Source organism: Mytilus galloprovincialis, chromosome 2 (genome assembly GCF_965363235.1).
Source record: "Mytilus galloprovincialis chromosome 2, xbMytGall1.hap1.1, whole genome shotgun sequence".
Taxonomy (NCBI): Eukaryota; Metazoa; Mollusca; class Bivalvia; order Mytilida; family Mytilidae; genus Mytilus; species Mytilus galloprovincialis.
The window spans coordinates 30,919,244-30,932,356 of NC_134839.1; the positions used below are offsets into that span (position 1 = coordinate 30,919,244).

General features: G+C 34.2%; 1 protein-coding gene across 1 annotated transcript in view; it reads right to left on the reverse strand.

The window, feature by feature from the left end:
• Nucleotides 1-1,156: 1,156 nt before the first annotated feature.
• The window catches only part of LOC143063358 (rho-related protein racA-like), a 77,231-nt gene continuing 65,274 nt past the window's right edge, over nucleotides 1,157-13,113 (reverse strand). The window contains exons 6-10 of the mRNA XM_076235468.1: nucleotides 12,122-12,293; nucleotides 9,436-9,669; nucleotides 8,793-8,896; nucleotides 7,189-7,428; nucleotides 1,157-2,029 (exon numbers count right to left, since the gene is read on the reverse strand). Coding sequence (XP_076091583.1) covers nucleotides 1,823-2,029; nucleotides 7,189-7,428; nucleotides 8,793-8,896; nucleotides 9,436-9,669; nucleotides 12,122-12,293 — 957 coding nt within the window. The 3' untranslated portion in view covers nucleotides 1,157-1,822. The remainder of the gene's footprint in view (nucleotides 2,030-7,188; nucleotides 7,429-8,792; nucleotides 8,897-9,435; nucleotides 9,670-12,121; nucleotides 12,294-13,113) is intronic.

Genomic DNA, 13,113 nt, shown 5'->3' on the forward strand with positions numbered 1-13,113 from the left:
TTGAACAGGGTAGATGGAACAATATAGTCAGAAACAATAGAATTTGTCTTCTATGTAATAAAAATGATATTGGTGATGAATTGCATTATATATTAGAATGTAAATACTTTAAAGAAAACAGGAAACATTATCTGTCACATTATTATTTACAAAATGCAAATATTGTCAAATACAAACAGATTATGTCTTCAAAAAGCAAATCAGTATTGATTAAATTATGTAAATTCATAAAGATTATTAACACAGGTGTATGTGCTCCTGGCTAAAATGGACTTCAGATATTTTTTTAGCAACTATTTTGTTTGCTCTGTCTTGTTGTAAATATTGTACATAATTGCATGTCTTCTCTATACCTATGTATATGGTTTATTGAGAATAAAGATATATAGGAAGCGTCACAAATTTCGTACTTAATATTTTACAATTATATACTTTTGAAGTGAAATAATGCTGTCCATTAGCAAATTATTGATAAAGTAGTAATCTTAATATTTTTTAAGCGCCTTTGGCTATATCAAAGCACATGTAGCAGTCTGTAACACCAAAGCCTTAACTAAAACACGATTAAGGAAACCATCTTGAAATGACCTTGACATCGACAAAATCTATAAATAAGTATTCAAATGAGGTCCCGATTAAAATTGCAAAGGCCCTGATCGAGTATAATGTTTGGGGGTTTCCACGATACATAGCAAGTACAGAGAGACACGATGACAAATAATAATAACATCAGCTTGCATTAAATAATTAAATAAAATACATATCTTCATACAATGTAGAAATAAAATAAAAAAGTATTCTTACAAATTCAAGACTTATACAGAGAGGAAGTAAGACAATGCTTTTAAATATTTACCTTTACATTCAACGGCGTCACTGATTAAAAATAGCAGCAAAATTATATCCATGCGCCATTTGGCAAATTTTAATGCAGTGGCGGATCCAGAGGGGGGGTTCCGGGGGTGCGCACCCCCCTTTATTTTGGCCGATCAATGCATTTGAATCGGGACATATGTTTTGCACCCCCCCTTTGCCCTGGGCTAGCACCCCCCTTTCGAAAATTCCTGCATCCGCCACTGTAATGCCTTCATTACAAACATTTTCGGCAATATGAAATTATTCTTACAATAGCTCACTTACATCTTCATCAAAAGTACAGACGATAAAAAGCTATGCTTAACTTTTTAATTAGCACATTTTCAAATGGGGAACATCAATTGTTTTGGGAAAATCGACGATCATTTAAGGTAATCTTCCTTATATTTATTGTTTTTCATAACAAAAAGTGTGAAAAAAATGTCTAATTAGTTATAAATAATCTACCAGACCTGCCAGATCAGAGAAATGGCACTTTTTCAAAAATTCCCAGGGGGAACCAAAATCCAGGGTGCTCGCATAAGGCAGCTTAATTGCCTAAAATCTGCCATAGATTTGGAATGGCATGACGTCACATTTACCATAGATTAGGAATCTGCCATAAATTTGGAACCCACCATAGATTTGAGTCCTACATATATATTCCTAAGTTTCGAACGTAGCTTCATGTAGTTAAGAAGTTTTCTAGATAGGAATGTTGCAAACATATATATCAATAGCATTACCCTTCATTATACAAATTGATTTTTTTCCAGTGAAAAATAAACTGATAAAAATATACCTAAATTTTAATAAGATATATTTAAGCTTTTATGAGGTAGGAAATGAATATATATATATATATAAGACATACATAGTCATAAAAAGTTCTTATCATTATGATCAGAATAAAATTCAATTGTAACGTCATATATATAGATTTATAACAATCAAAATTGCACATTATTTATAAAATTGAGCATTTTCTTCGTGGCCTCCGACGCTGGAATCTCTCAAAATCTTGTAAATAGGACGATGGTGGCCAGCGATGTGTTTCAATGTGTTTCTTGGTTTGGTCACTGAGCTGAGAAAACTGTTCCGTGTTTTGAAATTTATCGTAATTTGTTGAAATAGTATGTACGCACCATCTTGTCAACTGTTCTGCATTGTAAACCTGTGAAAGAAAGAAATATGTAATTTGAGTAACATTAATTAGTTATTTACTGATTGTACTATATTTTCATAAGTAACTCCAAAGATCAAGGCCTCAAACTCATATTTTAATAACAAAACATGCGCAGAGTCTACGTTATGCACATAGTGATAATTATGTCCTGTCAATTAATAAGTTGAATATATGGAAAACAAAACATGTACTACCAAATCTACTTTAAAAACATCCGGTCACAATTAAACAAATAATGTTCATGTAAAATAAGACAAAATTTAATTATTGACAATAGATAAACACGGAAAATATTAATACATTAAAACATTATTTATAACACTAACGATAGTGATTGGGTTTTTTTTCAAGCCTAACTAATAAAATGTTGCAGTTGCTTAGAAACCGATCATGTGTTAGCATCGGTGTGTCAAGATAAGACAAGGAAGTTATGAAATAGTATCGCACTGAAAGGGATTCGCAACATTCCTAGCAACGGTTCAATAATTGTACAGCCGGCAGTATAGGCTTTCATTAGACTTCAAATTCTACTTCAACCAAAATCTTATTATCAAGGTTAATAAAATGGCGAATGAATAGGTCCCGACTGCAATTAGCCTGGTGTTCTGTAATAGTTATCCCACGAGGACGCGGTTTGTCAATGTAAGATCACCCGATGGCCGGAAGCCAGAGGGTGATCTAACACTGACACACCAAGTCCAAGTGGGATAACTATTTTACATCCCAGCTAATTTATATCATACGAAAAACCATTTACAATTCATAAAATTTAGTTTAGAACGCCACACAACCATTATAATATATTTTATATATTATTGTATAATGAATACCCTTTATGGTCCCCGAACACGATGAGTAGATCTATATAAAACAATGTCAACTCGCCTCACTGGCCAATCGGCACACACTAGATCGCCACTTTATAAAATAATCGAACCACTATTGTTTGAAAAAGTGTAAAATCAAATTAAACAATCAATCTAACAACTTACTTCTTAACGAAAAGGGTTTAAACCCCCAACGAGTAAAGGTCTACCTTCTCGCCCCACTTATAAAAATATCTTGCTTCCTTTAAGTATGTTAAATTACTGATCGTTGGTATCCAGTCGTCCTGGTGTAGTGCTATGTGTCGTAGGTTGATATGCTAAAGGTCTTGAGGTCGAATCCTAGCATATACACTGGATTTTTCTACGTAAATTTTAATAGATTGCCTTTTCTGTATAATTTTAGAATTATAAGTTTTATAGTAGATTTGACATTCCCGCAAAAATGTTACAGAACAAAGGAAAACAAAGAAACTAAAAAACTCAAACTGAGGGTGATCTGGTAGGGTGATCTGGTGTCCTATAACCATTCATCCCCCATGCCAATTTTTCCGGGAGGGGGGAAATCTGGATCGATTCAATATTTCCCCACGGAAAAATTGGCATGATCCAACTTTTCCCCCTCAGCGTTATAGGGGGAAAACGAGGATCAGGCCAATTCCCCCCCCCCTTTGCGGCATAAGAAGCTAGTTTTCCCCTTGCAATATAACGTCGGCGACGTCAATTAAAAATATTTATCCTAATAAAACAATATACTTTTTTTTTATTAGTTTAGCGATACCAAAGCTTTACGGAGTCGTGTTAGTATACATTTGATATATATTTATATAATAGTATACATGTACATACATTTTATATTTATACACACGAAGTACATGCTGATGTGATGATCACATCCATTCTTTTTCGTGAACCCTTGGTATCATTGACTAAATGAATACAATTACTTCAAACACTTCCAGTCAATTAGTAGATTTTCCCGAGGACAGACGTCTATGATGTCTCCAAAGTAATATGGTGAAATGATAATAAGACCACGTTGTAAAAGAATCCATCAAAGGCACGGATAGAGAAAAATACTCCTCTCCTCGCCCTAGGTAAAACTTTAATTAAGGAGAAAAAGTCCGATACGAATGACACTTCATCAAACCTTAAGAAGATATGTAAACCCTCTACAACAGACATGGGAGACGTGGAAGTACAGGAACTACCCCAATTAGTGTGAGCTGTACAACATCTACAAAATATCCCGTCTTCTATAAATGAGCTTAGGGTTGACCACGATCCAGCACTAATGATACAAAAATCCATCTGTGTTGCACTGACGTGGTAGTAAGTAATTAAAGGCCACCGTACGGCCTCCAACAATGAAAACTAGAGGCTCTAAAGAGCCTGTGTCGCTCAACTTGGTCTATGTGAATATTAAACAATGGACACAGATGGATTCATGACAAAATTGTGTTTTGGTGATGGTGATGTGTTTGTAGATCTTACTTTACTAAACATTTTTGCTGCTTACAATTATCTCTATCTATAACAGTGCTTTCTGTGGAAAATGTTATTGAAAATCTTCAAATTTTAAGAAAATTGTTAAAAATTGACTATGAAGAGCAATAACTCCTTAGGGGGTCAATTGACTATTTTGGTCATACTGACTTATTTTTAGTTCTTACTTTGCTGTACATTATTGCTGTTTACAGTTTATCTCTATCTATAATAATATTCAAGATAATAACAAACAAGAATGTGTCCTCAGTACACGAATGCCCCACTCGCACTATCATTTTCCATGTTCAGTGGACCGTGAAATTGGGGGTAAAAACTCTAATTTGGCATTAAAATTAGAAAGATCATATCATAGGGAACATGTGTACTAAGTTTGAAGTCGATTGGACTTCAACTTCATCAAAAACTACCTTGACCAAAAACTTTAACCTGGAGCGGGACAGACGGACGAACGGACAGACAGACAGACAGACAGACGAACGGACGAACGGACGCACAGACCAGAAAACATAATGCCCCTCTACTATCGTAGGTGGGGCATAAAAAACAGCAAAATTTCCTTAAAATTACCATTTCAGAGGCAGCAACCCAACAACGGAATGTCTGATTCATCTGAAAAGTTTAGGGCAGATAGATCTTGACCTGTTGAACAATTTTACCCTTGTCAGATTTGCTCTTAATGCTTTGGTTTTTGAGTTATAGGTCAAAAACTGCATTTTACCCCTATGTTCTATTTTTAGTCATGGCGGCCATCTTGGTTAGTTGGGCGGGTCACCGGACACATTTTTAAAACTAAATACCCCAATGATGATTATGGCCAAGTTTGGTTTAATTTGGCCCAGCAGTTTCAGAGGAGAAGATTTTTCTAAAAGATTACTAAGATTTACGAAAAATGGTTAAAAATTGACTATAAAGGGCAATAACTCCTAAAGTGGTCAACTGACCATTTTGGTCATGTTGACTTATTTGTAGATCTTACTTTGCTGAACATTATTGCTGTTTACAGTTTATCTCTATCTATAATATTATTCAAGATAATAACCAAAAACAGCAAAATTTCCTTAAAATTACCATTTCAGAGGCAGCAACCCAACAACGGAATGTCTGATTCATCTGAAAAGTTTAGGGCAGATAGATCTTGACCTGATGAACAATATTACTCCTTTCAGATTTGCTCTAAATGCTTTGGTTTGTGAGTTATAAGCCAAAAACTGCATTTTACCCCTATGTTCTATTTTTAGCCATAGCGGCCATCTTGGTTGTTTGGCCGGGTCACCGGACACTTTTTTTAAACTAGTTACCCCAATGATGATTATGGCCAAGTTTGGTTAAATTTGGCCCAGCAGTTTCAGAGGAGAGGATTGTTCTAAAAGATTACTAAGATTTACGAAAAATGGTTAAAAATTGACTATAAAGGGCAATAACTCCTAAAGTGGTCAACTGACCATTTTGGTCATGTTGACTTATTTGTAGATCTTACTTTGCTGAACATTATTGCTGTTTACAGTTTATCTCTATCTATAATAATATTCGAAATAATAACCAAAAACAGCAAAATTTCCTTAAAATTACCATTTCCGGGGCAGCAACCCAACAACGGAATGTTCGATTCATCTGAAAATTTTCTGATAGATCTTGACCTGATGAACAATTTAACCCATGTCAGATTTGCTCTAAATGCTTTGGTTTTTGAGTGATAAGCCAAAAACTGCATTTTACCCCTATGTTCTATTTTTAGCCATGGCGGCCATCTTAGTTGGTTGGGCAGGGCACCGGACACATTTTTTAAACTAGATACCTCAATGATGATTGTGGCCAAGTTTGGTTAAATTTGGCCCAGTAGTTTCAGAGGAGAAGATTTTTGTAAAAGTTAACGCAGGACGACGACGACGGACGACGCCGGACGCCGGACGCCAAGTGATGAGAAAAGCTCACTTGGCCCTTTCGGTCATTTTTATCTATTGTTTTTATGTAAGTGATAACTGTTCACCGTAACAACATTTTAGGGAAGTCAATTGTAACTGATATTTTACATTTTTTTCTTCTTTTTTTTCGTTGTGCTGTCCTGGGTTGGGTTCATTGGGGATAGTTGATTTTATGGCTACCACAATCATGACATCAGTGTGTATGTGCCAATGCCCATTCCAAAGCCAGGAACATGCAGTACAGTGGTTGTTGTTCATGGTTCATGTCTGTCAAGTTTTTTTTCGTAAATTATTTTGTTATCAATAAGGCTGTTAGTTTTGTTTGAACTGTTTTCAAATCTTTTTGTCGGGCATTTAATAGCGGACTATATATTTATACATGCAGGTTAATCAATGATATAGGGGGAAAGATTGGCATGGGATAAAAGTGACTATATGTATACGTATTGTCAAATTTCCGAGGGGGAAAAATGACAATGATCCAAAATTTCCCCGGGGGAAAGACTGGCATGAGCCAATATTTCCCCCGGGGGAAAAACTGGCATGGAGGAAGAATGGCTATATAACACCGACTCAGATCACCCCTGTTAGAATAAAGGAGCTGGGATGTAAATTAACAAATCAGTCAATCATAATTCAGATAGCAAAGGAGTTCATCTTGTTCTAGTGTCCTTGAGAGTGATATATACATATATTACAAGACAATTTTAAAATCAAGAAAAAACAATCTTTTTCATTTGTAAAATAATTTGAATGTTTGATTTTACAATGATAAATAACGCACTGGTAATCAAGAGCTCATAAAACAAAGGGGACCTTCAAAAGCACAAAGAAACCATCATGCTTCTCGATTAAAATGAGTACATTTCCATGTGATGTTTATGTAATTTACCTGAGCTGTCAATAGAGCATCTATAATATCCTGTACAGCATAATCACTGGAAGATTTGGTCAGTTTATCTAGCATGTTTATAATATAAATTTCACAATAGTTTACGAGTTTTAATACTCCATATTTATCTGCAATAAGCAACAGTTCCGTACAATTGACATCATGAATCGGAGCGTGGTCTGCATAAAGGAATTCCAAGAGAGCAAGAAAACTATCTAGATGAGTGTCGGGCAGCTGTATCTGTAACATAAATCAATCGTTTTCACCTTAAAATACTGTGGATTCATTCATTTTAATGTGTACTTAATTTTCGTGAATTGAGGAAAAATGAAATTATTTTGGTGGGTAATTGTTTTCGTTGTTTTAGCATTGTATGTTTACTGTAGTGCGTTCTTGTTTTGAAATGCTTTGTTGGTTTAAAACAAATCAATCTTAATTCATTTATATTCGTTGTTGTGCGTTGTGTTTTGTATCTATTTTGGTTAGTCCTATCTTTACTCGTCATTAACTTGACATCCCGGACCGACGTCTAGGTGAGCGTCGTACAAGATTAGCCAGGACCCCAGGCTATACTCGGCATATGCTTCCAAGTGAAGTTTAAGAATTGATATACATCCTACATGAGTAACGCTGATAGCGACACCTAACAAAATGACTCTCCATCTAGTAATAGACATTCGGCCCTATGATATGGAGTTAAATGAAGATTGTATGTCGTAGAATTGTCACAGCATACAAATAGAATCATTTTCACAACAGCGTGGACAACTTCAAACCTGTTGTTGTTAATACTACTGAATATTTTGCCTTTATCTTCTTTGTCATCGGCTATCGATAACAAGGAGAGCCGTGGTTAGCGCTTCGGACTACAGTAATAAAGATCGGACTACTAACACAAAGGTTCCTGGTTCGATACCTGCTCCGGGGAGAAAGTTTCTGGGACTGAATTTTCGGCTCTCCCTCAACACCATTTGCTAGAATGGTCTTGAGAAACGATGATAGTCCGTCGGAACGGGACAATAAATGGCTGACCCGTGTTAAGTGAGAGCCACATCTCTTGCCCGTAAAAGACACCCTTGTAGTTTTCGAGAAAGAGTAGGCTAGTGCCGCTTTAAGGCTGCACTCGCACCGCAAAGTGGAGAAGGATTAATATAATTTGCAATAACTTGTTTCCCCATCCACTATATAAATATGTTTGAACTATCGATAACATTTATTTTACGCTCACTCAGTGTCATAAGCCTTCCAATTGGGATTTAAATAGAATAAAAGAGTAAAGTACATGTACGTGAACAAGAAGAATAAAAAAAGAAAATGAAGTATTCGACATTTAAATCAACACACACTAGTTCTCTGCTAGTTATTCATATTATTTGAATTAGGCGTTTTGAACTTTGGCGACCTCATATGTCTATAACACGTACGACATGACATGTGGTTGTTACAGACGAACGTTCACCTGATCTGATCCAGTCAATTGTTAACCTGAGCGCACAAAAAAATGGTCTTGTCCACGATGTTATGAAAATGATTCTATACAACACGAGAAAAATCCGAAAAAAAACCGGTATGGTAAAATCTATAATATTGAATAAGCTCATTACCTCTGTTGACTCGAAGTTTTCATTTTCAGATTCCATTGATAACATATCTGCAAATACTGGACATCTGCAATACAATACTACTGTACTGGCAGTGATATGTTCGCCTAAAATTAGAACATAATGGTTTTATTCATTAAAAAGTTTTGTTTAACTATGGTTGTGTGTGTGTCTTTTTGATTGCAGTTATTTTATTACCAGAATTTTTACACGTTGCAGGTTTCTTATTTACCAACGAGACTTAATTGAATTTGCTTATATCTGTATTTTGCTATTAAATGTAAGATAAAGATTGAGTATCTCGCGCAATGATGGTTCTTTGTCTACCTTAAACAAATTGTAATGAAGCTAAATGTTTTGATATTTATTTTATATTAATACATTTGCAATAATAAGTTGTTCCTCCAATCACAGAACGGAATATGTCAGTGAAATTAAAATTATCTGATATCATATACTAAATAAACTCATCATAGATATCAGGATTGAAATTTTATATTTGCGCCAGATGCTTGTTTCGTCTTCAAAAGTCTCATGAGATACGCTCGAATCCAACTTCAAAGCAAAGATCGAAGCAATCAATTAAACGCGGGACTTCGGGAAAGTCCGGAAAACCGATAACCTTGCTACGGGAGTTGATACTAACCTTCTACTTTAAATTTAATATCACAGTCAGTTGTTTGATCAAAATATAATTCCTTCATCTTTTTACCAGTTTCCCTGTTCAAGTATTCGGCTATACTTTCATTCAAAAACTCTTCGTCATTTTCAATATTGACACAAATATCATTTAAGTATGGTAGTTTGAATGTTTCCGCTGCTCTCCGTAATTCTGTTAATTTTTCTGTTTTGTTTGTCGCTTGAATGGTACCGGGATCACCTAAAATATAGATGACTTCTGTTTGAAGTACATTTTGTACGTCCAACTTGTAATATTTTTAATTTGAAATATAGCAGGGTTTTTTTTTTATACAAAACAGTTCTGGTCTATACGATATGCTACGAATAAGACAACGAATGAAATGTTTTGTTTGTTTTTGTTTCAATCAATTCAAACATAGCATAAAGAAACAATATTTCGCTATAAGTAATCAAGCTTGTTCAATTTCGTCGAACTAAGCTTTTAAGAACATCGCTTATGCATTATCAACTAGAAATTTAATAATTCTTCTCAATCCGTGTTCATGCAACCATAAATTTGACCTTTAGTGAAGATAAGTGGCGCATGTGTTGGGAATATTTTCACCTTTTTCATTCATTAAAAGGGGGGATAACAACATTAAAAAGAAATCAAGGAAAAATAACATAAGTAACCATTTCGATGACTGAGCCTGGCCACAAAATAATTATTAAACAAGGAAAACCACGATTTACAAATAACTTTAATATAAAACATACAACAGGCTGTCAGAGCGACAGCAAACCGGATTTATTAATATTTATTCGTGTCCTTGTATTTTTTCAATATCACAAGAACCATAACTGATGCACGGTTAAAGTGAAAATCGTCAATATCAAACTTGATCTCCGTTTTGTCATCAGTAACAACATATTATAATTTGAAAAGCTTTAATTGAATGAATGGTTCATGAGTAAATGCAACAACATGACTGGTAACACCATTTTTCAATCTTTCAAGAACCATAACTTCAGAACCGTAAAAGTAAAAATCGTCATTATTGAACTTGACCTCCATTTTGTTATCAGTAACAACATTTTAAATTTTAAAAGCTTTGGTTGAATGGTTCAAGAATTAATGCACGTACAGGACTTGAAACGCCATTTTTCAATCTCCCAAGAACCATAACTCCAGAACCGTAAAAGTCGAAATCGGCATTTTTAAACTTGACCTCCATTTTGTTGTCAGTAACAACATATTAAAATTTTAAAAGCTTTGGTTGAACAGTTCATGAGTTAATGCACGGACAACATTTGGTTGCCGGCCGCCCGACCGCCCGCCGTACATCCCCAAATCAATAACCGACATTTTTATCACAAAAATCCGGTTAAAAATCAAACAGACATAAAACAAAAGTTCTCCTTTGACTTTTTGTTCTTTTGCTATTCTGCTTTAAGGAGTTGAAATTATGTTGACATGTACATAATAAACTATAATAAATGGAGGATGTGTCCATGAACACAGATGATGGCCCTGCTTACATATCATAGAAAGGGAAAAATGGGAAAAACTGAAGAATATCATTCAAAGTGCTTGTAAGCATCGAAGGGTAAAGATTGTTTTAATTTTTTCATCGACCATTGCATTGTATAAAAGCATTGGCTGAAGTTGATTCAACTACAGTTACGGACAAAGGAAGAAAACTCCAATTCTAACAATTACTTTTTAAAACTATATCATTGATATTTTTAGAACAGATATTAGATTCCTGCACCTTCAACAAGTTATGTAATTTTCTTGACAAGTTTGACATTATTTTGTGACTTGAAAATCTTGATCTATGTTTTGTGGTGATAAACTATGTGTATAACTTTTACAACATTTGGTTGAGGCTAACTTAAGTTAGATATTAGAAAATAAAAAATCAGTTTTTTTTCCATTTGTAAAGGGGCATAACTCTAGAATAGTTAAAGCGATACCACCGAAAATTCAAACTTGGTCCGTATTTTGTGATAATAAGCATTGTGTGTAAGTTTCATATCATTTGCTTGATGCAAACTAAAGATAGAGAACGGAAACGAAAAAATCAGCCCTTTTCCCAAAATTAAAACTTGATCTGTTTTCTGTGATAATTTACACTTTGTATAAGTTTCCTTACGTTAAGTTGAAGGCAACTTTAGTTAGAGAACGGAAACGTAAGATTCTGCTATTTTCTCATTTGTAAAGAGCATACATAACTCTAGAGCGGTTTGAGTGACACCACCAAAATTAAATCTTGCTTTTGTTATACTATATTTATGTTTATCGTGTTATATGACCATTGGCAGTATTGGAAGTTACAATTTACCTTGAGTGATAATTATGTTTAAATAGATTTTGAAAGTACTAGCAAAATGATAATGCAAAGTAACGAATCGATGCAATGTTAATAGTTTCTTTTTGCCTTTTTGTAATTTGAATATACGTTTTAGTATGCTAATATATAATTTATGATAGAATTGCGATGAAAAATCATTAAAAGTACATGATTTCGACTAATCAGAAAACATACATTTCGCTTTCTCGTTTTAATTTTAAGAAACGTATTTGCTGAAATTCCAGATGTTAACCGTGGCCTTCTTCGACGTTCAACGAATTTTCGAGCTAAATAACACACATATATATATATGCATTACTCACATGTATAAATAACTCACATGTATTAATAACTCACCCGTATACAAAAATGTTAGCAACTGCTTAAATGCTACAGCTTCAAACATATGATTGATCTCAATTGTAATTATATTTCTACCATCATTGTTCTTGGTGCAGAATATTGTATCTATACCCTCTACTTTATCAGACATCGTACCTTCCGTTGTTCCGACCGAACCAGAATATTTCTTTAAAAAATGAAAATGAACAAAGATAATCTTGAACATGTTCTTATTTTATACGAAACCTCAATAAGATAACAAATTCGAATTTATTTAAGGAATGACTGTAATATTTTTTCTGTCTATGAAAAAATAACATAAAAAATTTGGTGCACACTGAATAACGCGCGTAGCGGGTTATTTAACAGTGTGCACCACATTTAAGAGATAACTGTATTGTATTTGAAGCTTTAAGGACGTCCATCGGTAGTTTTACTGTCGCAAATTTAGTTTACCTGGCGACGCGGAGCGGAGACAGGTAAACGGGTATTTGCGACAGTAAAACTACCGATGGACGTCCGCAAAGCTTCAAATACAATACAGTTATCTCTATTCTAATGCAAAACAAGTTCATAATTAAATTTCAATCATTATTTCAGTGTAAAATCTTTATTAAAGAAAATTCCGCGAAAAGATGTTATCTTCTTCGGTCCCTACACTAGGTGACGTCATAGGTATGCTTCCGGCGTCAAACATAAACACCGGGCGTTTTCTGGCTTCTGTGCCGCTTCAAAATGTAATAAAATTTGATAAAAAGAAAATTTGTAGGCGCAACAAGTGAGTTTTTTGTTTATTATTGTAGAAATAACATGTCAACACATTCCGAAATTCAAAATGTCGGCTTCCTTAGTTACAGACAAGGAGATAGAGAATTTTACGCTTGTTGTCATCCAATCAGAACAATTGTTACAAAATAATTGCATTAGAATTTTTGTTATTTCGAATCGACAGAAAAAATATTACAGTCATTTCATATAATTTAATTCTAAATTCTATTTTAAACCGT